Here is a 25,107-nt window from a genome sequence, read left to right as displayed (position 1 = left end):
TAAAAAAAAAAAAAAAAAAGAAAAGGGCTGGGGATATAGCTCAGTAGAGTACCCTTGGTTTCAATCCCCAGTACCACCACCACCCAAAAAAAAAAAAAAAAAATTTCAAATAGAGGGGTATGAGAACGCTTGAGCTACTTTCTCAAATCAAAACTCCTTTTCTTTTCCAAGATAGGGATGCAAGGGAAGACCAAAACAGCATACTCCCACTCCTGCTCATTCTCAAATACCAAGTGCATATGTAAGAGTTCCTGGCTATAGTTCTCCAGGGGGGAAGGCAGAATACAAGTAGAAGTGACATGCTGACCCAGTTGTCCAGAAAGCATCCTATGGATCTACTGGGAGTACTCATCTGTCTTTCTTCCTGGTAGGGGATTAGGAGTGATACTTAATAATGGGAAATGCAACTAATAAAGGAAAGGAAAAATACAAAGTTGGAAGTAGAGATGGGCATATGTTATTTACTATTCCACATCTATCCAGAGGCTTGGCAAAATTTTTTAAATTGAAATAATAAATAAATATTCCATAGTGATTCTTAAACTACTTTCCCCCATTGCCATATTCCTCTGCTCTCTTTTTTCTGTCTGCCCTCCATCAATTCTCTTCCTTTGCTCTTGCTGTTCGTCTATGATGCTGCAGCTCTGCTTTCCAGATTTCTATAGTTTTTTATTTTTAGCTACTCCTATTTCAGTAATTCCCCAATTCTTCCTTTTGTTCTTTACCTAGACCTTGGATTCTAGAGTTATATAACAGATGAAGCTAATCTTCCTTAAGAGGCCAATGAACCACATTAATTTGAGGAAGGGGTAATACATTCTTTTTTAAGGTCCACATGCCATATAGTCATCAAGTACTCATGGGCCAGTCAGCCCTTCCTGTGAAGCATATCCTCTCATAAGGCCTGCATATTGCTTCACAAGTATTCATGATGTGATAAGTGGCATCTTCTTCTACTACATTATGAGAAAAAAAGAATATACACTTCCCAGTTTCTGCTCTCTGACCTGAGTCTTCTACCATCTAGGGCTACCATTCTTTAAAGTATTACTAAATTTTAATGTTATAATAAAAAACTTTGTATAGTGTTTTATAATTAACAAAACATTCATATGATTTCTGATCCTCACAACAGTCCAGTGTGACAGGTAATATCACTGCCATTATTACAGATAATGATGATGATGATGATAATAATAATAATAATAATAATAACAACAACAACCCACAATAATAATAACAACAACAACAACAACAACCCACCACTAACACCACCACCAGGATTTTTGATTGATTACTATATGCTCAGCACTGAGCTAAGGGCCTTAGTTTACCTGATCTTCCTTTTTCAGATGAGGAACCCCAGAATAAAGTAATGACTTGTTTTGTAACAAAAGCAATGTATAAAACAAACAGCTTTCATTAGGCATGGAGGCGCACACCTATAATCCCAGTGGCTTGGAAGGCTGAGGCAGGAGGATCACAAGCTCAAAGGCCAGCCTCAGCAACTTAGTGAAGCCCTAAGCAACTCAGTGAGACTCTGTCTCTAAATAAAATACAACAACAACAAAAAAGGGCTGGGGATGTGGCTCAGTGGTTAAGTGCCCCTAGGTTCAATCCCTGGCACCAAAATAAATAAATAAATAAACAAACAAACAAACAAACACGAAGAAACTGGCCACACTGTGTCCCAAGATGACCAAGGCACTGAAGAATATTTTCAATTTGAGAGAAACATGTGATATTTGTCAGATCCCACATGAATAACTAGCTTTAGGTTGTTTGCGATTTAACACCAAATAGTGCTATATTTCTTTTGACAATGTCCTATCTTTACAAAGCCAGGTTTTCGCAGTTTCTGTGGAAAAAGCAAGCTCTACACAAAAGTCAATGAAGAATAAGAAAAGTGAGTGGCTATAGCTAAGCTGACTCTAAGGTTTGAGATATTATACAGACACAAATATCCCATAGTAAGTAAATGGTTTAAAAATGAAGTAATTTTTTCAATTCATATGTATTATTTTATTCAAATTATTATTAAGTTGTTAGGACAGGAACACTTATGAAGTTGTTAGGGTTTAACTAGAAATATTTATTTAACAGAAATATTATGTGTATCTTTTAGATTAGGGGTGATGTGAAAAAATTACTGAGATGCTAAAGGTGCCATGAACCAAGAAAGTTTGGGAACTTCTGGAATAAATTATATGAAAACTATAAACCTTTTGAAAATACACTTGGATAAATAAAAAAAATATACCATGCTTCTTTTTTGGTTAGAGTTAATACTGAGGATGTCAGCCTTCACAAATTAGTGTGTGGACCGAATGCAATCATCTGAATTAAAATCATTATGGAAAGATTTGGGGAATTAAAAAAAATAATAAAGAAGGAAAAGAGGACTAGGTGTGTAGTTCAGTGGTGGACCAGTGCTTCCCTCTTGTGCATGAGGTACTAGGTTCAATCCCCAGCAAAACACACACACACACACACACACACACACACACGAGCCTACATTTAAAAGGCAAAACAGATAATATGATTTGAGAAAGTGTTTAGAGTGTGAGGAAATATGTGCCACTAGAATAGTTAACCCAAGAGTAGACAGAACAAAAAATAAGAACACATGAATTATTCAATAAATAGTATTGGAGCAATTAACATTCTAGAAAATACTTGCAGAGAGATTATAAAAATGTTCAGCTTCACTGGTAATCAAAACTACAAGTTAAAATAACAATTGCTGTTTTTATCCTACTTTATTAATTGACAGTAATCAATGTTGGCAAGGGCAGAGAAAAATTAAAAGAGAGGAAACAGAGGAAACAAGCACTATCACATACTGCTGATTAGGAATTCAGATCTTGGGAGGGCAATCGGAGATTATTTTTAAAAACCCTTAAAGATGGAGGTTTTTTATTTTATTTTTTTTAATGTACTAGGGATTAAACCCAGGACCTTGCAAGCACTCTGCCACAGAGCTACATCCCCAGCTCCAAAATGGACTTTATGACCAGTAATTCCATATCTAGAAATTAATCCAAAAAGAAATTGGAGATATTCCTAAATTAATATTAAAAAATGTTCAGCCTAAGGATATAATAGTGAAAAATTAAAAATAGCTTGAATTTTCAAATATGATTTGTTCATTGTGATGAAATACTATGCAACCATGAAATTTCATATTTTCAAATAATATTTTAAGAATGTAAGAAATTTCCCCCAAATAACTTTTTAGTGAAAAGAATTTAAAAGAAACTCCTATTATAATCCCAATTACATAGAAAAAAAGATAGAGATGTAAAATGACAGTAAAAATATAACAAATTCAAAGTTGTGGTCTCAGGGTATGATTGTGTCTACTTTTCATTTTTTTCTTCCTGTTTCCATGTTTCAATTTTTTTAAATGAATAAGTATTGTAAATAACATTTTCAAACCTCAAACAATAACAAGGTCTGTCAGATAGTAAGTGGTAGAGCCAGGATTCAAGCCTAAGACATCTAGGTTGTTTAAAAGGTATTTTTCAGGGCTGGGGTTGTAGCTCAGGGGTATAGCGCTTGCCTAGCATGTGTGAGACACTGGGTTCAATACTCGGCACAACATATAAATAAAATAAAGGCCCGTTAACAACTAAAAAAAAAAAAAAAGCATTATTCAGTGCTCAGTGCTCTCCAAGGTACGACTACCAGGACAATAAGGAAAAATTATCATATTCTCCTTTCTTTAGTCATGACCAAATTATTCTGATACATAAATACCTACCTGGATTCTCCTTCATCCTCCACGTGTTCACAATGGACAGAGTTGAGAGCACTGACTCTCTTATAATCTTGAGGGGTCAGATATAAATACTTGTATCCCTGTAAAGCACAAGTAGTTTTAAACTCATTATTTGCCACTGTGACACAACCAGAAGATACAGCAAAGTGTGCATAATGAGCTTGTTCCAAAGGTAACTTTGAATTGCTACATCACTTCTTGGAGTTACTGTCTGATTTTATGCCAGCATAGATGGTTCTTTGAAAGACGAAAGTGCCTATTTTTTTATTCACTGTCCTGAAACAAGATACTCCCTTACTGCAACTCCATGTATATTTTATTTTCAACAGGCTAATGGGTAATTTTTGGATCTTCAGTGATACCTTTATTAAAGATATCAATATAAAATTAAAGAATTATGCGAATTACTATTCTTCACTCTCTCAACTCCATGGTATCATCAAAATATATATGAGATCACAGATCTAAGAGATTCAGAATTAAAATCAGAAGCTTATGTGGTACTAATGGTGAACACTGAACACATGCCTCCTGCTTTTTTCAATAACTCCAAATTCCTATTTATATTTAAAAAATTAACATTTTATAATTGATTTATTTGTATACATACATATATACACGCACATACAAAGCAGAGACGTGGCATGTGTTTAACATGCCAAGTGTGTAGAATTCAGTAGTTTTTAGTATATTCATACATTATGCGACCATCACCATAATTTTCAGAACACTTTCACCACCACCACCCCCAAAACCCATAACTGTTGGTGGTCACTACCAATTTCCCTACATTCTTAAAACAAATTTAATTGAACTATATTTTTTAAGCAATAAAATCTGTCAACCGTTCCACAATCAAAATACAGAATACTTTCATTATTCTCTCAAACAGTTTCACAGGTAAAGATATGAAAGGCAGCAAAGGAAACTGAAAGAGGAGGCAGGAAGGTAGAAAGACAAAAAGGGGACTCGGGGATACTGGAAGCAGAGAAGAAAGTATTTCAAGAATGAAAGTGTAACCAACTGTGTCACATGCTGCTGAATCATCAGATAACTAAGATGAGGACAACGAATTCACTGAAGAATTCAGCAATATGCAATCATGGGTGACCTTGATAAAAGCAGCTACAGTAGAATGGTGAGGGGCAACAGTCACTAAAGAGGGAACAAGAGAAGAGTATATGGAAAACTCTTAAAAAGTGCTGCTCTAAAGGGAAGGAGAAAATGAAGTAGGGATAGTCAGTGGAGGGATAAGTATCTGTATGCTAAAGGGGTAGATCCAGTAGAGAGGGAAAGTGGGGATGCAGGGGAAAGGCACAAGACGTGCTGATTAACATCCTTAAGTTGTCAAGAAGGGACATCAAGTGTACAAGAGGAAGGAAGGTCCTAGATTAGAGCGGGGACTTTTCTTTTTCTTGTTCAATCCTCAGTACCAGGAAGAAAAAAAAAAAAAAGAATGAAAGGAGGATAAAGAACAGAAAAAAAGGTGGTAGGTCCTGGTGGGTTTAAAGGATTGTTGGACTCAAGAGAACTACAGAAAGTGAGTTGGAAAGAAAGAATGAAGGTGGAAAACAAAGTGATGCTTGAAACTGAAATTATGGGGAATGAGAGGCTGAACTAGGGTGGAGGAGAGGAACCAGAGAAGGAGAGAAACTCTAGGATCCAAGAAGCCAGATTATAGGAATGATTGTCTATGTAGATAGAGCAATCACCAAGAATTACCACATGACTAAGAGTACTGGAGAAAGCAACAATAAGCCAGGAACTAAAATATATAAAGAATGAGAGGCTGTGACCAAAGGGTGGAAAAACACTGTAATAAGGAGCAGTGATAGTATGGCATAGTCTGATGACGTGAGACTCAAAGTGGAGAGTTTTCCTGGAAAAAGGAGAATAAAAGGACTCAAAGTAGCAATGAGGATCAAAGAAGACAGTATTCCCCCTCCAGGCTCAGTAGCAGAGTAGAGAGAAATCAGTCAGTACTTAAGAAGGTTATAGGGGAAGTGGTATCTTTAGAAAAGAAATAGGTTTCAAGTAGAACCAGGGAGGTTAGAGAAGAAGCTGAAGGTATAATGAATTTTGTTCATGACTGGCTGTAAGTCCTAAAAACCACAGTGGAATAGTTTTAAGATGTATGTTTTGGGTTTGGCGTGTCTCATGCTAAATGCATTCCAATTATCTCATCTAATGTTCAAGCAACAGCAATCTGTTTTAAAGCTGAAGGAAAAACCAGGTGAGCATACTAAAAACACAGTTAGACACAACGTCCTAATATGGTATCTTAAGGAATTTTCATCAGTAATTTTTTTTATATTTAGTTATCATCATAAGTGCAGACTTTCAAACTTAAACCATTTCCTTTCTCCTACCCCTCACACATACACACACATGTGCATAACAATACAGTATTTTGAAATATTATCGCTTCTTAGTCCGTACCTTATAAGGATCCTCAGGGTCTACCCAGGCCACATGAAACATATGACGAATTTCTTCTGCCAGTCCAATTCTTGCTCCACTATTGGCTGCTACAAAGATGCGTGGGATACCCTCTGCCCTGGCAAGTTCAGAAGCTCTTAGAAATAGCAAGTCCTCCTGGGGCCCAAAGGACCCAATTCGGTATGTAATGTCATTGCCAATAACAATAATATCCCTGCCTTCTGGATATTCAGGACTTTTAAGGCTCATTTTCCAAGCTACCATGCCAATCTGCAAAGATATAAATAAATGAATAAACACAAGCTTCTTACATGCAGAATTTTTTCTCAGGATCCTTGAAGGTATGACCGTATACCTAGGACTCATCCTTCATGTAAAAATAGGCAGTGCTAAAGAGCCAAACTCCCTGTTGAAAGCCAGAAAAAAAAAATTTTTTTTTTAAATCCTCCAGTATACTACTCCCTATAGACTTTGCTAGGAATGGGTGGTTTACAATTTATTCCAAAGTGGTCTCAATTCCTTCTTTGGGCCTACTCAAAGATAGAAAAAAACAAAGTCTACCTACACTCAAGATACGTGTGGAAGAATGCATTGGCAGTGGTAATTAAATCCAGAATTCCCATTTTACTAATTTGTATATTGAGCCATTGTTTCTAGTTTTAGTGAGATTCATTCCAAGAAACCTTTAACTCATAAGGGAGCAGAAGGAGAATCACCTCTCATGGACTGTACAACTTTTGTGTCCTTTTACTGTCCTCTACCATTTGACAGGAATAGCAACATTCCTTATTGGCTTATTCCAGGTAGGCACCATTCCTGCAAGAATTTACTGTGACTCAGCAATGTATTCTTAAGAGCAATTCTTGTTGCTTTTTTCCAATATCAGAAAACTAAAGGATGCACAGAACTAATCTCTTGCTATACTATGATACATGTAAATCTCTGTTCTGTTTAGTAGCATCTGATCACCACACAATAAGTGATAATGGCTTAAAAGTCAGAGTGACATGTCTCTTCCCAAACCCTCACCACCTTCTCCTTTTTCAATCCCTTCCTATATGAGAACTAGTCAATCCTTCTACTTGTTATCTGCTAGTTCCGTTTCTTTTCTATTCACTTACAATCCAGTTACAGCTGCTGTTTTTCATGTCTGCCTGTCTGTTTCCCATATACCTGGATAAATAACGCTTTTCATCCCCCCCCCTTCTAGCTCATGCTTCCCTCCCTGACCCCACCACTCACCCCCCAAAACAAAGCCAACCAGTATTCCTGGTCCTGCCTAATGGAGCCCAGCCACATCTGCAGCCTTGGTCCCTCATCCCCAAGCTGCTGCATATCACCTCATTGGGGAGCTGGCCATCAAGAAGGGCCATTAACAGATGTAAATAGCAGCATCCCTGGAAAGCCACATGCATCACCCAGACTCAACCGGGCCAGTGATCATAAGCTCTGAGTACACATTTCTCAATCCAATTGCACATCCACGGTAATCAGGCTGGTTGAAGCTTTCCATACAGCTATTTGTGACTCTCAGCATTAAGAAATATATATGTGAAACACCCACAGATAAATATAAGCTATTTAATATATCATACCATTGGCCAAACACAAATCAAAATGGATATAATACACCGGAAAAAATCCAATCGCCTTCTGAGATATTACTCTATCTGCTCATTAAAGGCAGATAAGGGAAGGAGAAACACATCACCCAAAAGATAGCACAGAGAAACCCCAAATATCAGGATAATTTTGGCTGTGGTTCTTAAGAAGATAGTTAATACAATGCCTGTATGGGGAGGAATATTTTCTCTGCTTTCTATGTGTGCTGCTTTAGCACAACCACTCTTTTGTTTTTCAAGAAAGAAAAGCTATTTTCTGTCTATTTTCCTCTAAATGCATTTGTACTTAGGAAGATTGGGTCTTACATCAAATTTTGTGATATATTACCCTTAGCCACCTAGGCCAGAAGCAGCTTAGATGCAAGCCCTGAAGAATCTACTTCAGCATTTGCGTGCTAATGTAAATACTGTGACAATGTGGCACTGGGCAGGCAAATAATACTCTTATCTTTCGTTATTATCTGGGGACTCTAACTGTGTCACTTGGGCAGTCAGTTCAGCAATTGGCCAGGTCATTATGCTTACAATATTGACTTCTAATTAGGTGTCAACACAGCAGCACCAAGAACACACTATTCTTTATCAATGTCTTTCTGAAGTGTGTTCTTTATCATCCCCCTGCCCCCACTGCCTTAAAAAGCACTATCATAGAATGGATACTATTATCCCAATCTTTGTACAGCAAGATTCCTTACTAGAAGAGATTCAGTTTTGAGCCAGCACAACGGATAAACATCTAAGAAAGTATCTGTTGTTCAATTTACATTAAAATTTGGATTTCACTGCTAATCGAACAGTAAGGCATATAATATGAATATGGGCTTTGGAGTCAACCAAACTTAGATCTAAATCTAGGCTCTATTGCTTATTAACTCTGACACCTGGGAACATTATTTAACTTTTATTGAACTTCAATGTCCTCAGATGCAAAGTAAAGGAAATAATACCCATGGGTTTGATAAACAAACTATCAGAAACAGAATTCTATTATATTAACTTTAACATAAAGTTTATCCTTTTTTCTCCTCTCAACCTGTCCATATTCTATCTAATCCAAAAGGTTGGTTCAAATCCCAATTCCTCAGTAAAGCTTCCCAAGCACAAAGTAACCTTTCTCTTTTCCAGTCTCTTAAACTAAGACCTTCATGCAGAGAACCCATCTGATAATTAATTCATATACTACCTAGGACTTCTGTTAGCTCACCATCTTGAACCATTATATCTCCTCCTCTAGTGCCTTGCAGGATCCCTGAACATAATGTGGGAGTAATGAACACTGCATCTATGACTGATATCTGGAGATATAGAATCACAGTCCTAAATATCATTAAACTTTTTTTCTTTACTAGCTATTATTAACTGAACATCTATTATATGCTACACTGTACTACAAATTGACAATACTGATAGTGGTTAAGAGTTTCAGTGGAGGAGTCAAACTGTCTGGCATAAATCCGTTTTATGCTAGCTGTAAAATTTTAGTCAAGTCAATCTTTAATAGCCTCACTTTTCCCAATTATAAAATGGAGATGGTAATACCTTTCTGAAGGGACTGTTGTAACAAACACCACATTAAATTATATAAAAACCCTATTATTGGGCTGGAGTTAGTGGTAGAGCACTTGTCTAGCATGTGTGAGGCACTGGGTTCAATTCTCAACACCATGTATAAATAAATGCAATAAAGGTTCATTGACAACAAAAATGTTTTGTTTTGTTTTTTTAAACCCTATTATTATTGCCGGGTGCAGTGGTGCACACCTGTAAACCCAGTGGCTCAGGAGGCCAAGGCAGGAGGATTGTGAGGTAAAAACCAGCCTCAGCAACAGCAAGGTGCTAAGCAACTCACTGAGACCCTGTCTCCAAATAAAATACAAAAAAAGGGCTGGGGATGTGGCTCAGTGGTTGAGTGCCCCTGAATTTAATCCACAGCACCACCACCGCAGAAAAAAACCCCTATTATCTTAAAGGTAGTTGTTATTCTCATGAGGAAATTGAGGCACTGGGTAATTAAGTAACTTGTTCTTATAGCTAGTATGAGTTGCATATAATGGTGAATGTGGGCTTTGGAAACATTCCTTATTGGCTTATTCCAGGTAGGCACTGTTTCTGCAAGAATTTACTGAACTACATCCACAGAAGGAACCCCACCCTCACCTTCTTTTTGAAATAGGGTCTTGCTAAGTTGCTCAGGTTGGCTGGCCTTGAACTTGCAATCTGTCTGCCATCCTCAGTCTGCCAAGTAGTTGGGATTACAGGTTGTGCACACCTGTGCCTATGCCTGTGCCTGAATTGTTTATTTTTTAAAGTAAAGTTCACAGAAAAAGAAGTGATATTTCTTTACTAGTTAAGGAAATATTTTCCAGACTAGTGCTACTGCCTTTAGCTAAACACAATATGGAAGGTGAACATCAATTATAGCACCATACAAATGTCATGATAACCACATTTTTGGAAGGAAGTAAATGGGATAGTGAGTCACTGTAGTGTCTATATAGTCTTACAAAGTGATGGCTGTGAATAGCATTCTAACACATCAAAATGTAATACTAAATTAGAAGAAGGAGGACACAAAATTGCATGCAAAATTGTGAGAGGCAAAATAGTCTTGTAGTTAAGGGTACAGACTCTGGAGCCAGATTCTGAGATTCTCAGTCTGAATCTAATAAAACAGAGAGTCAGTCAGTTACTAGTCATATAACCCTAGATAAGATACTAACCTATCTGTGCTTCAGTTTCTTCAAAATGAGGTAATAACAATTTTCTATATAAGTTTGGTGTGAGGATTAAATGTATACTAAGTCCAAGAATGGCAAAAGCACATAGTAAATGCACAGTATATTTTAAAAACTTTGTCTAAAAACATGCTAGTGGGTACTAGTAAAATGAGATAATAGTTATTCAGATGATAAAATTGTATATGTTTTCCATTTTCCAAACTTTCTCTAATGTGTTTATATTGCATTGATGACATAAATGTTTTTTTCCCTCTACTAAACTACATTCCCATCCTCTTTTTTTATATTTTATTCTCAGACAGGGGTCTCACTAAGTTGCTGAGGCTGACCTTGAACTTACAATCTTTCTCATTTACTTTTTTTTTTTTTAGTTGTAGATGAACACAATACCTTCAATTATTTTATTTGATTATTTTTTTGTGGTGCCAGGGATCAAACCCAGTACCTCACGCATACTAGGCAAGCAGTCTACCACTGAGCCACAACTCTGGCCCCCTTCTCATTTACTTTTTTTTTTTTAAGAGAACCATTTTTCTTCAGTTGTTGATGAACCTTTATTTTATTTACTTATTCATATGTGGTACTGAGAATCGAACCTAGTGCCTCACACATACAAGGCAAGTGCTCTACCACTGAGCTACAACTCCCGCCCCCCTCTCATTTACTTTTTAATTCACAAAAATTTAAAGTGAGCCAGGCATGGTGACTTACACCTGCAACCCCAGAAACTTGGGAGGCTGAGGCAGGAGGATCACAAATTTGAGGCCAGCCTCAGGAATTAGTGAGAGCCATTTCTCAAAAATAAAACATAAAAAAGAGCTGAGGATATAGCTCAAGCAGTAGAGCATCCCTAGGTTCCATCCCTAGTAACACACACACACACACACACACACACACACAGTGTGAAAGTATTACCAAGTACCTTTTCACTGAATGACAGGTACCTGGTAGTTTTATAATATTATTCTTACTTTGGTACATATTTGAGTATTTCCACAATAAAAAAACATTTTTGCTGGGCATGGTGGCACATGCCTATAATCCCAGTGACTTGGGAGGCTGAGGCAGGAGGATTCCAACTTTAAGGTCAGCCTCATTAGCTGATTGAGACCCTATCTCAAAATAAACAATAAAAAGTACTGAAGATGTAGCTCAGTGGTAACATGCACCTGGGTTCAATCCTCAGTACCAAAAAAAAAAAAAAAGTATTTTTAAGGGGGGAAAAAAATCTCATCAGCTTAAGGGATTTCCTATGTTTAAATTCTCAATTTTAGTTATCATATGTATGTTAAAAAGAGAAAAATAAATATATGAAAATTAAAAGAATACCAAAAACTATCTTAGGGGAATGCACAGCGGCACACACTTGTAATCCTAGCTACTTGGAGGCTTAGGTAGGAGAACTGCAAGTTCAAGGTCAGCTTTAGTAACTTAGTGAGACCTTTGTTTCAAAATAAAATATATATTTAAAGGTAAAAGCATTTAGCTTAGTGATAAACTGTCCCCACCCCCACCCTACCCCAGCTTTAATCTCCAGTCCAAGAAAAGAAAAAGAAAAAGACTATCTTAGGGCTCAGAGTGTAGCTCAGTGGTAGAATGCTTGCCTTGCATATACAAAGCCCTGGGTTCATTCTCTAGCACTGGGGGAGAAACAAAAAAACTATCTTAGTATGTTGGGCTATCATTTCATTTTTTAAAAAGAAATGCTCTGCAATGATGTGGTAGAATGTATATATAGGTTTATACAATATTAATATCCCTACCTGAGAAGTAACTGCTTCAGTGTTTTTCTGCTCTGATGGTTAAATACATATTTATACTTTTTAAGTCAATATTTGTACAATAGACAAGAACAGTGCCTATCAGCTAAATACATATTTAGGACTTTACCACATGTATTACAAACATGTACTAAAATCGAAAGCTTATATTTATACAGAGCCTTTCATCTTGAAGGGGGCTAAAGAGCTTTACAAACATATGTACATAAAGGACGTTTGCACTGATAGGCAGGCAAGGTATCAATTCGTCCACTCCCCTATTTCTTCCAGCAGTCCTCGGTAGGAACACATGGTGTCAACAGATGCAGGTCTATAACAGCTGCAAAGACACGTAACACAATAATCCAGTTGCGATGCACAGTCACTGAAAGGAGGATTGCAACTTTGGAATAGCAACTGCTCTCCTCCAATGCAGAAGCACCACAGCCATTTCCAGCTTTGTGTTTTTAAATTATTCTCTACCAAATTCAACTAATCACTTGACAAAATTGAATTTGATACTGGAAGTGGTTTCTGAATGCAAAACACTTTCTGCCTGATGATGAACACTAGGTTGAAAAATACTCCCCCCGGCCCTTGTTAGATTTAGGGGAAAAAAAGGGCAGGGGTGGGATCACAACATTCAGGATCAGAATATTCAAAATATTCTAAGAATAGCTTTGTTTCAGAGGATTTGGTATTACTTCAAAGACAGGCATATTTCTTCCCCCTCCATCTAATTAGGACACCATAAGTTTTTCAGTCAAATTACATAGAGGAGTCTATGTTATATAAACAATGAAGATTTTATATTGCAAAAATTCTGCAATCACTATAAAAGTATAGTTTCACAAGTGTGACAATGTGATTAGGAATGTGACATTCATTGATTTCACCTAAGCCCAAGCTGCCTTGTATAGTAACTGAAGAATAACAACCAAGGGAAATCCCTTCATTGAATTCCGTTTTTTCTGTCTTCTCTTTCCTGCCCACATTTCTACTCAAATGAAACCTGGTAAAAATGACACTCCACTACTCAGGGATAAGGACTGACCAGCTAAGGAAGCAACAAAAGGGCAACCTGTAGCCTGTCTGAGCTAGTGGATGGGTTTGTGATCTACCGAGTTTCAGACTCGGGTTTCTTGATACTGGCAGCACCAGAATCTTCCCTGATCACTTTCTCTCGTTAGAACTGACTATCCAAGTGGTCCTTTCAGTAAGTACTTACTGAAAACTGTCTTTGCATTAATATTGCCATGGATAAGTTTTAAAATATTTTATTTCAGATAAATTTTCATAACAGGTCATTTCAACTCACAGGTTTCTTAAGGGATATCAAGCTAAGTTAATTGTTTTAAAGTGAAAAAGGGAAGAGAAAAAAGCTACAGTGATCAAACTAAGGATTAGAAGAAATAAGTATTTGTTTTCCTTATACAAGTACTGAGAAAGAAAATATTTCTCTGGCCACATTCCAATCCTGGAATAAATACACTCAAGTGAGGGAGGTGGGAGGAAGGAGGAGAAAGCAAGCAGAAGAGAACAGTCTTATTTAACTGTTTTTATGTGGGTAAAATGATTTGTGCCACAGTATTTCCATAAGAAGTGGGACCATTATTTTCCTGTAGAAACACATTTGGTTTGAAAAGTATCACTGGACAGGACGTGAAAATCAAACCAAATGAATTATTCACAACCTCCGATCAGAGGTGATCATTATTTCTGATGCTCCAAACAGTGATTAGGATTCTGCCCTGAGATGTCATTTTCTCGCTGAGTAACACCAGCGATACAGAAAGGCATTATCAATCTATCCATATATGTATTTTTTCTCCTGGGAGGACCTTGGTTTAATATTACTATAACAGACACTAAAAACATGATAATATTAACATTTATTCTGGTGGTACCCATAAATGCCATTAGTCTGACACAAAGTGTCAACACTAATCATGACCCAAAATTAACACCAAAATTGACATCAACATTAATTGTACTATCGGTGTGAATAGAATGCGCAAGCACCACAGGAACTTTCCAAGGATTCAGTTGCTATAAAATAAAACAACAACGTTAAGCTCAACAAAGAAATTTGAAGGGAAAGCTAAGGGGCAAAACATGACCGGATTTTGTTTTTTGTGGGTGTAAGATGCATCCATGGACTCTAGCAATGCTGTAGAAGGCAGGAAGAGAACATCATTGCCACAGTTGCCTTTCTTCTATCTCCACAATGTAAGTTCTGTCAGTAGCAACAAATGTCTTTCCATACAGATTTAAATACAGGTTAGACTGTGGCTGAAATGTTATTTTCTATGCTAAAAGTCTAAAACTTGAGTGATTTTTGGCAAAGCCTTCAGTAGCTATTGTTCTAATTCTGCTAATGCCAAGAAGATGACCACCCTAAAGAGCCCTGGGGCAGCAATACAAAAAAATTCTAGTATGTCATAACTGAAATGGATTTAGGTATTATTTGCAACATAAAAATGAGAAAACTAAAACCCACAGAGAAGGAATTGGAACTTGAGTTCCTTTTTAGCTACAGAACAAAATGTGACTTTTTCCCCCTTTTGTATTTTGTATGGAATATTAAATTTTCACAAAAACTATAAAAAATAATTGTCATAGAAATTTTAACTCATGTTAGTCTCATAATAAAACATACAATGAAATACCATAAAATACTGTATAGGTTTTAAAAGATAAATTTTTAAGCCATAAGGTAATGTAACATTTAACTTCATGTGTTCTATTTGTGAAAACCAGGTTGAAAAAAATACCAACACCTTTGTATACTACACTATCTGTCTGATAGAGCATGTTCCATTACCTAGTGCTATATGATCACACAAAAGAGCTCAAAACAATTTTCTTCTTCTTCTTTTTTAATTGTCAATGAACTTTATTCATATGCGGTGCTGAGAATTGAACCCAGTGCCTCATACATGTTAGGTAAGCCCTCTACCACTGAGCCACAACCCCAGCCCAAAACAATTTTCTTTTCTTTTCAAATATTTATTTATTTATTTATTTATTTTAGGTGTAAATGAACACAACACAATACCTTTATTTTTATGTGGTGCTGAGGATCAAACCCGGGTCCCACCCGCGCTAGGCAAGCGCTCTACCACTAAGCCACAATCCCAGCCCCCAAAACAATTTCCTTAATCATCGAAAAAACTTTTTTTCATGCTTGGGTGATTAAAAAATGGCTGAAGAGACTTAGCCCCTCTAAGATATGGTAAGAGGGTAAGAAAAGTATAATTTTTAGAACAAAAAAAGAATTTATTCTGCTGGTAATTTTTGCCAACATTACCAAAGATTAGAAATAATAATTTTGAAATAATGATTTTTCCTGAACACCCAGTAATTTAATAAGCATACCAATTATTATTATTTTTTTTTAAACATACACACAGAAGCCAGTGGTATTTGAGAAATGAGACACAGGATTAATTTGTTGATATGGAAATTAACCAAGTTGGCCTACATAGTTCTAGAGCCTTGCCCATTAGTCATATGAAGGAATGTTGAACTCTGGTGCTCCACGCTACACCTCATCCTCTGGTGTCATCTATTGCTGTCCTGATGTTCATTATTGCTTCTACTTAGAGCTGTAAAGTTTTTTGACATAGGGTACTATGTCACATCCTTTTCCAGTAAAACCTTAAAGCTTAAGACATGTATGAAAATGTTGGCAAGTACATTCTTTATTTAAGGGTTATTTCTAGGACTTGTTTTTTGGAAAAAAAAAAAAAAATAGGAGTCCTCCACAAGGACTACTCTAGTGAGCCAGTGGACAATTTCAGATTTTCAAAATTGATCAAGTTCACTGAAGCTTAGTTGCTAACAATGAAGTGAGTCAAAACCAACTAATCAACCTGATGAGAAATCTCCAACAGTAATAACAGTCATTCAGAAAGAAGTCTGAGAAGACCATATGCATCCCAAAAGAACAGTGTTAGAATTTCATGAGAAACAATTCCATGGTAGGAAGACGTATTTTTTCAAAATTAGCCTCAAAATTTCATCTCCTGCATGCTAGGCAGATACTCTACCACTGAGCCACATTCCTAACCCTTTTTTGTTTGTATATTTTCTTTAGCCTCAAATTTTTTCTAATGAAGGATCCAAATGAAAGATAACTTCAGACAATTACTTTTAATCAAATATACTAACTTAGAATGGGGCTAAAATTAAAAAAAACAGTATAATGTCTTTAAAAAAAATCTCATCATAATACTGCATATCTTTCTCTATACTTAGAATTCCTATCTTGCTATGCCTAAAGAGATTCAAAATTGTTTTTTTGAAGCCCTTAATGAACAATAAGGCAAGCACAAATTATGACTGTTTATGTATAACTAGTGGTAGGGGACCCTTTTCTGCTGAGGAACTAACTCAAAGCACTTACAAACTTCCTCCTGTCTTCAAGGATAGACTGGTGGCTGTTAGATGGTCCCTGATCAGTGCATAGATTGTGCTCATCTTTTTTAGACCTGCTTTTCTTAGATCTATTTCAGAGCTCACCTTCAGCATACTATAATTCAAATATGCTGCTTTTCTAACACATATCTGAAAAGATTGACACTGACTTAATTTTCATACCTAGCACAAGAAGTTAAACTGATTTCAAAAGAATGAAACAAAAGCCCAGTAAAACACATCCAAATTAGCTTTACATTTATGAAGCTATTTTGGGGTTAAGCTGAGTAAAACAATGTACAAAAATCTAGTGTTCAGCCAGAAAAATATTTGGTCCTATGTTCATGAGCAATAGTCAACCCTTTCTTTGCTCAAACCCACAAGCATTTACATGTTCTCTCCAGGCAGTTTTAGACCATAATGGGTTCCACTAGGATCCGAGTCCAGGATAACCTATGCAATTCCTCTGAGAGTATAGAAAATGTCAACCAAGTGAATTAAGACAGAGGGTTATGGTGGTTTTTCTAAAATAAGAGGTCCTTTGGGTTAAGAGGTCCAAGCTAAGAACTATCAGAATAGATCTACTAATTAATTTCTTCTAATCTTTTAGGCTTATTTAAGCTTAACAACTTCCTTTCCCTACCCAATTTCTAAATTTTTTTCACTCAATTAAAAATTTCAAAGGATTATAGCAACATGTAAGTGAGAAGCACAGTAAGATTTGTTCAAGCTGGTCGCTGATGTAGAGGTATTTGTCATATCTCTTTATATTTTTCTGTATTGTTTAAAATATCTTATAATCAAAAAATAAAGAGACATGATGCTTCGATGGTACCAGACACTGTGAACAATTGAACAACAATTAAATATAGTTACTGGTAGGGTTGACCAGCTCCAGAACTGAATTCCTAATCCCTACTATCTCCACAATTTCATCCCCGAGAAAATAAAGCAGAACTGAAACCAACAGTCACGATGGCAGCTAGTCTTTAATTTACTTTAATTCCTCTTCTTAAAAGAATGTTTAAAGCCCTGATGTTGGTTCAACACATCTCCAACTAAAGAGGTAAAACTGCAATTATATACTGTAGGAACATTTGGAAAAGCCTACCATGCCAAGTGAAAGAAAAGGAAAGACACAAGTGGCTTTGCTTCACCAAACAGAGCGATTCAAGAGGCTTGTTTGAATGCTAAATTGCTGAGAAGGAAAAACCCTGACACCTAGTGCCCAGATGAAAAAATGAAGCCTCCGAGCCACCACAGTTCTTAAGTGTGGTAGTACGTAATGCCGAGGGAACCATCAAATTGCATTCAATTTGGAATATACTTTCCTCCCAGAAAAATTTTCTGAAAAAAATTTTTATGCCACATGAGAGTTCCAATCTCTGACTACCAGTCCTTTTTTGGAAATATATACTGTACCAATTATTATAACTGCTTCTAAACACTACGTTTTCTCATCTCAGTTTTTCATTATGACAGAAGTGACAGGAGGGAATGATAAAAAGCCCATGTTCTGAAATGGTAAGGAAAACAGGGACCTAATTTCTATAAGCACTAAAATACTATCAAATCTACCACTCTATCATATCTCTATCATATCTTTCATCATTGCCTGATTTAGATTCCTGATATAGTTCACAGAGCTGCTACACAAATATAAAATAACAAAGTGCTAATAACTTACTTCAGAATAAATAAGAATGCAAACTCAAAAAAGAATTTTCTTTATCTCACCAGGCAAAGTTAAGTTGTTCTCTGTCAAGTCCGTTACAGCCCTTGGCTTGATCTCAGCCTGAGCTTTTTAATAACAGGATTTAGTGCGAAGAGCAGCTACACTGGATTGCGAACTGTTACTCAAAATGTTCCCACCTACAATTATAGCTTCCACCAAATGATCAAAACAGGTTAGCAAACTGGCAGGAAAATGAAAACAATTCCTCCAAAATAGAGAAGCAGTAACGTAGAATTGTTGGATAGCTACATTTTTTTCTGAATCCAGGCTCAACAACACACATTCATCTATAAATAGTGCTATCACTATACATCAATAGCAGGTAGAAACAAAATCAGTTTAGTCTACATTGCAGTCACATTTTCCTCTTTAACTATTATGAAAATTCTGGCAATTCATCTTTAGAACTCTAATTTAATAGATTTGGTTGAAGTTTTTTTTTTTTTAATTCCTATCCCAAATTCATACTAAATGTAATGCCATTCAAATCTGGCAATGAGAAAGATGTGTTCTCCTATGTATTTTGTCATGCATTAGGCGGCATTACTTTAGTCACATCTTACTTTATGGGGAAAGGAGTACTAGGAAAATATAAAGAAAGCTAACATGAGATCGGAAAAGCTCTCTTTCTCCTGCTTCTAACACAGGCTCCAATGTTCAAAATGCAGGTCACATCTCTGCTGAAATAGCCAATATTCTTCCTCAAATGGCAAACAAGTTACCTAAAACTAAATGGAACTGAATTGGTCCAAATCCTGGTCCCATCACCATTTCACCTATTTACTGCCCTGGAACAAAAAATAGGGAAGAAAGACAGGCCACCAACATAGCCGACAGTCTAATAAGTGCAGGTTTCTGCCTTTGGTTGTGGGGGAAAGCATTTCAATACATGGAGAAACTCTGCAAGAATCTCTTGTTTTACCCTTATTTCTTATATCCATGCACTAGCTTTTAAACTCAGAAACTCCCATCCTTCAAGGTAATACAATACCACCCACAGTGATGACCTGGTAGAGCCATCACCTTTGGAGAACACCACATTATCATGATTTAATGTCTATGTAGCATCAATGCATTTACATTGAGCCTTGGCTCTCAGAACATTAACAGGTCAATTTTTTATTCCTTTTTTAATAAAACTATTTCTCAAGGCTCTGTTCAGATGCCCTTTCTCTTTGGGACAGGACAGATTTGCTCCAAATCTCATCAGCATGAGCTCTTTTCGTTCCCCTCACATCATTCTTGGGGTAATATGTAGAGTGCCAGACTCATGACAAACTTGTCTCTTTGGCCAAAGAAAATTAAACTGCAATGGCTGAAAGTCAACGTGCCTTGATAAAACTGGGCTCAGTATGAGGAAATACATCCTATTGACACCTCGTCATTTCTTAGGCACAGCTGTCCCTCAGAGTTCTGACTGCTGAAACTCCATCCTTATATTGGTCAGTCTCTCAGTGGACAAGCTCCATTGTATGCTCAAGCTATTGGTAGCAGAGTCTGATACTAATACCCTAACCTCATTCCTATCGTGCAGTGCCCTATAATCTAGCTAAGGCCATTGACTTCACCAGCCATCCTGGGCATTAGTCACTAACTGCTTACAAAAGAACACCAGTCTTACTCCTCCTGAGCTCAAAGGCTCAGAAACAGCAAGCTAATACTCAGCCTCAATCCTATTCAATCATTTGAAGAAAAGGAAAAGAGAACAAAGAAAATAGGCAACTAAGGAGAGAAAGTATAAAATAAGAAGAAAGTGAGAGCCGACCAAAAAAAAAAAGCAAAACAACATTTGAACAAACAATATTAAAGCACTGGGCAAAGGAAAGCAAGTGATGGCTATACTAAATTAATACTTACAGCCATAGTACCATGTAGCTGTTTAAGGCATAGGCAGCCCTTTAACATCAAGGTTTGTTAGGTCTTAAAAGGGTTAAAAAAAAAACTTTAATTTTTTTTATTCGTGTGTGTGTGTGTGTGTGTGTGTGTGTATGTGTGGGTGTGTGTGTGTGGTCTTTGGGTACAGAGTCCCGTATAATAAGACTATTTGTATTCATACTGGCAGAGTAAACACTACATGTTCATGCCCAGGCAGCTCTGTGCTTGTAATTTCAGCAAGAACAGAGCTCTGTCCCTCTGGGACTTCACTATTCCCCCAGTCTCCATTCGCTCAAACACAGAATGAGAGCAGAGAGAAAGCAGGAGAGAAAGATCATGGCAAGAGGTTTCACATAGCACTGCAGCTAGCTTTCACGTGGCCAAAAATCTCATTTTGTGTTTTAATTACATTAGTTAAAACCGTTTTGCTTTCAGCCCCATGTTCACAAGGGTGCCTTCCATTCCTGAACAGTGATTCAGTGAATCGGAATTTACGTCTGGCACAATGAAGCTTTTCTTTGCTGCTGAAAGGCTCACTGGGCAGATGCTACACATAGTGGCACAAATCTCTGTTTCAACTTTGTGTGTTGATGAGTATATATCTATTCTTATCAAAATTCTATGCATCCTCTCTCCCCATCCTCTTGCCTTTGCTATCTGTCGAGGTACTAGATCAGTAGAACTCCTAAAAGCCTAATATTCTGCATCTGGTCCAATGCTTAACACTAAATCATCTGATCTTGGCTGTTCCTAGTGTACTACTGAAAGATCAAACACTTCGTAAATAGAGGGCAAAAAATTTTTAAAGATTCTGAATAAAATGGAAAAAAGGTCTGCATATTTTCTCCAGTGGTCTACCCAGTCTGTCTATGGCAGACACCCAGGTAAAGTGTACTCTTTCTAAGGAATGAAACTTATCTATGAATTATATCTAAAGCTGAAATAAAAATACCTCCATTTTTATGTTTGTTACTATTTTTATAATTGCTACAACTGTGCTTTAGAAGCATCATTAAAACTGGAGGAATATCAACACATAGAGAAAGGCATAAAGGTATAAGGCAGAATATGACTTTACATCATTATTAAAATGTCACTATACAAGAAAGGAAGCCAAGGCTAGAAAACACATCTTAGATTAACTATCAATAAATGGGTTCTATGTTTCTTTTACGTTTAAATCCCTGGTTCTGACCAAGCCCCTTTAAGAAGAACACATTCGTTATGCTCATAACAGCACCAGACCAAATAAGCTGAGCATGGAAAAAATGCATAGTTATTATGCAAATAAGTAAAAAATAAGGCAAAACAATATTTAAATGTTTTTGTTACAAAACAAACTCAAAATACAAATACATATAAAGGGAAAGTAATCTCTTTTTATGTACCTATCACCTAATTTCAATTATCAACTCGTGACCAATCTTATTTCATCTATACTCCCACCTGCATCTCTCTTCATTTTAAATCAAATCCTGGACATCAGATCACTTCACTGGTAAATATTTTAGCATGTATGTCTAGCAGGAAGTAATACTCTTTTTAAAAAAGCAAAATTGTAATAATGTTATCATACCCAATAATTTAATAATTCCTTGACATCTATCTAGTGTTCTCTCGCTAAAAACCGTACCAGGACAACTAGGTTGCCTACACCAGTTGGATCTTAATACCATATAATGATCACTCCCATGGAAAGCTGGTACTAGTGGGCACAGATATAGAAAACGAGAGAAGGTTTCAACTACTTGCCTCATTTCCTCCTGGAAGCCTGTTCATGTGGACCAGCTGACCTTGATCATCCAACACCAGTTCAGTATACGTCAGCATGTCAGAAGGCAGAGGAGGTGATGGGAGGAATGCTTGAGTGGACATGGACTCCCAGAGTTTGATCAGGGACTGGTAGAGGAGACAAGTTTGACAATAATAACATTAACCTTTCAATATGGATAAAAATAATTATTAAGATGTCATCAATCTGGTTTCATTTTCTTTTCCAAGTGTTTTGCAGAGACTCTAAACATCAGACTAAACCTTCCAGCTCCCATTCTCAGTCAATATAGATTTATATAATTGTTTTTTACATAATACTTTTTACATGCCAAAAGTCAGGAACTTTTCAACAAATTCAAACTATTGAGCAAATCTAAATCAGTAGTAAAGCAATAATATACATAAAAGACCTGACACTACCCAGGAAAATTAAAATAAAAACTAAGTTGCATTGCTACCTTTAAAAAAAGGTGGGGGAAGAATCCTAGAGAAACCTGATAATAGAAGAATATCCATGAAAGCAGGACATGATGCTCAGCTAATACGAACAAAATCCAGGGAAGTCAGAGTAAGGTTTCCACTAGAGGTTCAGTAGAAACCTCTTTATAATATTTTTCATAGCTACAGGTCCCTACACAAGAATTAGCTCACTAAGACATGCATGGTTTTTTGTAAGTGTACAGATCAACAGTGCTCAAATTTGAGAAAAAACACAATTATCCCTTTAAAAACAATTATGATTTTCATTTCCATCTTCCTATACAAATAAAACAAATCCTTTATGAAGTGAGAACTAGGTTAGTTCTTTCTTTGCTTGCTTCAAAGCAATAACTAAGGCCCAAATGACTCATATACACCTACATGTCCTAATCATTATGCTGATGTCTATCATATAGGAAAAATTACACAGAATAAGATTTCTATTTATAGCACTGATGTTGGGAAACAGAACCAACACTCAGCTTTCAGGCTAACAATGCTACAAAAGGAAAATAATGAGCGAAGGTAGCTATGTTTCAAGAGATAGGGCTTGTACACAAATGGTTGCATAAAGGTAATCTCTTGTATTTGTGAAAAATACAGGAATTATAGACAAACTATTTACCAAGTCTACATATATTACTTTGTTAAAACTCAAATGTGGTGATACTGGTAGTATTGACTAGGAGACTTGGAAAAATCCTATATTCATAGAATTTTTTTTTTAAAGACAAATTCAGTATTCTTTTGAAACCTTATTCTTTATCTGTTGCATTTTCTGCTGGTGATATACTTTTCTTGCCTTCTATTGATGGAAGAAAAATCTGCAGCATAGACGTGATTCACCATACAGATCAAGGGAATTTATTTTCATATAGAGGATGAAATTCATAATGTCATATTTTCTCATGCTAGTTTTTATTCAGCTATAATAAATCTCCCACAAAAGAACTTATAAACTGTGTACCATGAACTCTATATCCACTTGTCTATGCTATCTATATTGATTCTCATCATATTAGCTTAGGCTATCAACTAGGGACCTGAGTTATCCTGGAAAATGGGAAAATGAGAACTAGAGTTCCATACCTCTTTTTTAATATCCCTAATTTGAACACAGACTTAGGAAATACATATGTAACTTCTCACACAGGTCACTGTAAACTATCATCACAGTCCTGTGGTCTTGGTTCACTCTCTTCTATCCAAGAGAGACTTCTATTCACATCATTCTTCCTGTTAATTCATAAAGAATCATCCAAAATCTGAGTTGGCAGTCACTGAATTTCAAATGAGATAGAAATGAGAAGTGTCAAGATATTTCCTGCTCTTTGAGAGTGTTCTTTTCCAGTCAAAGTTGCATCTGATGGAAATTCAGGAAAACCTTGCCTTTTGGAACATGTCATAACCCCACCCCTTTAGCCACCATTACCTGCCGAAACATCTCTGGAATATCATAAATATATGTTGTTCCTAAGGACTGAGCCTGAAACCTCTTTGACTGAAGCAGGTCTTTGGTCACATATGGAGTATTGATTAACATTCCATGCAGTGGTCCCTGTTTGTCTCCATATGCCTGAAACATGATCTGCAAGAAAAAACAGAATGGCATTGCAGGTTAAAAGACAGAGGGAAAAGAAAAAAAGAAATCAAATAGCTGCCTAGAGGGTTTTTTCCCCACAAATATTATTTCTTGAAAAACATTTTTGGTGAGACATGTCTCTTAACATTGGGTACTTGGTATTCCCACTTCTCTACAGGTTAACTAACTCCAAAAAAGTTAATATATAATAGGCTACTACTCTTGTTTTTGGATTATTTGAAATCAATAAGAAAACACAGCATAAATTTCACATCTCAGAGACAGACTGATGAAGCTTGCTTTCTGAAGTGATTTGAATCCCATATGCTCAGAAATGAAGTAATTAGTAAGTAGTCTGAGCAATTCTAGTATTTAAGTTGAAAAGCAGCTATGCACTGAAGATAATTCTTATTATTAAGCCAGATCAAGGTTCTACCAATTCATTGTACTTTAGTCCATTTGATTAGAAGGTGCTTCAGAAGTACTATTGGCCACACAAAAGCTTCAAAGATTTCTGCCAGAAGTGGATTTCACCCATCTAGATAGTTAATTCTTTTTTTTTTTTAGAAGCATCTTTTTTTTTTTAATATTTATTTATTTTTTTTTTTTTAGTTTTTCGGCAGACACAACATCTTTGTTTGTATGTGGTGCTGAGGATCGAACCCGGGCCGCATGCATGCCAGGTGAGCGCACTACCGCTTGAGCCACATCCCCAACCCCAAGATAGTTAATTCTTATTAGCCCATATAATAAAATAACACTATATATATATACATAAAAAATATTTCTCCCCAGTATACTGTCTATAACTAGTAACTTTTACAATACCTGTATTGTCACATAATGAAACCACCACAGCAGTTTTTAATCATTTTAACTCAAATATTTCTAGAAGAGTACCCC

At 36.3% G+C, this 25,107-nt stretch overlaps 1 protein-coding gene across 3 annotated transcripts in view; it reads right to left on the bottom strand.

The window, feature by feature from the left end:
- The window catches only part of Acaca (acetyl-CoA carboxylase alpha), a 236,173-nt gene that overhangs the window by 62,395 nt on the left and 148,671 nt on the right, over positions 1 to 25,107 (bottom strand). For all 3 annotated transcript variants that reach the window (XM_048787899.1, XM_015495351.2, XM_015495352.2), the window contains 4 exons: positions 24,055 to 24,210; positions 22,122 to 22,268; positions 6,221 to 6,490; positions 3,764 to 3,861 (listed from right to left, as the gene is read on the bottom strand). In XM_048787899.1, the coding sequence (XP_048643856.1) occupies positions 3,764 to 3,861; positions 6,221 to 6,490; positions 22,122 to 22,268; positions 24,055 to 24,210 (671 nt within the window). The remainder of the gene's footprint in view (positions 1 to 3,763; positions 3,862 to 6,220; positions 6,491 to 22,121; positions 22,269 to 24,054; positions 24,211 to 25,107) is intronic.

This window comes from Marmota marmota, unplaced genomic scaffold, assembly GCF_001458135.2.
Source record: "Marmota marmota marmota unplaced genomic scaffold, marMar, whole genome shotgun sequence".
Taxonomy (NCBI): domain Eukaryota; kingdom Metazoa; phylum Chordata; class Mammalia; order Rodentia; family Sciuridae; genus Marmota; species Marmota marmota.
This window is presented reverse-complemented; position numbering and strand designations above follow the sequence as displayed.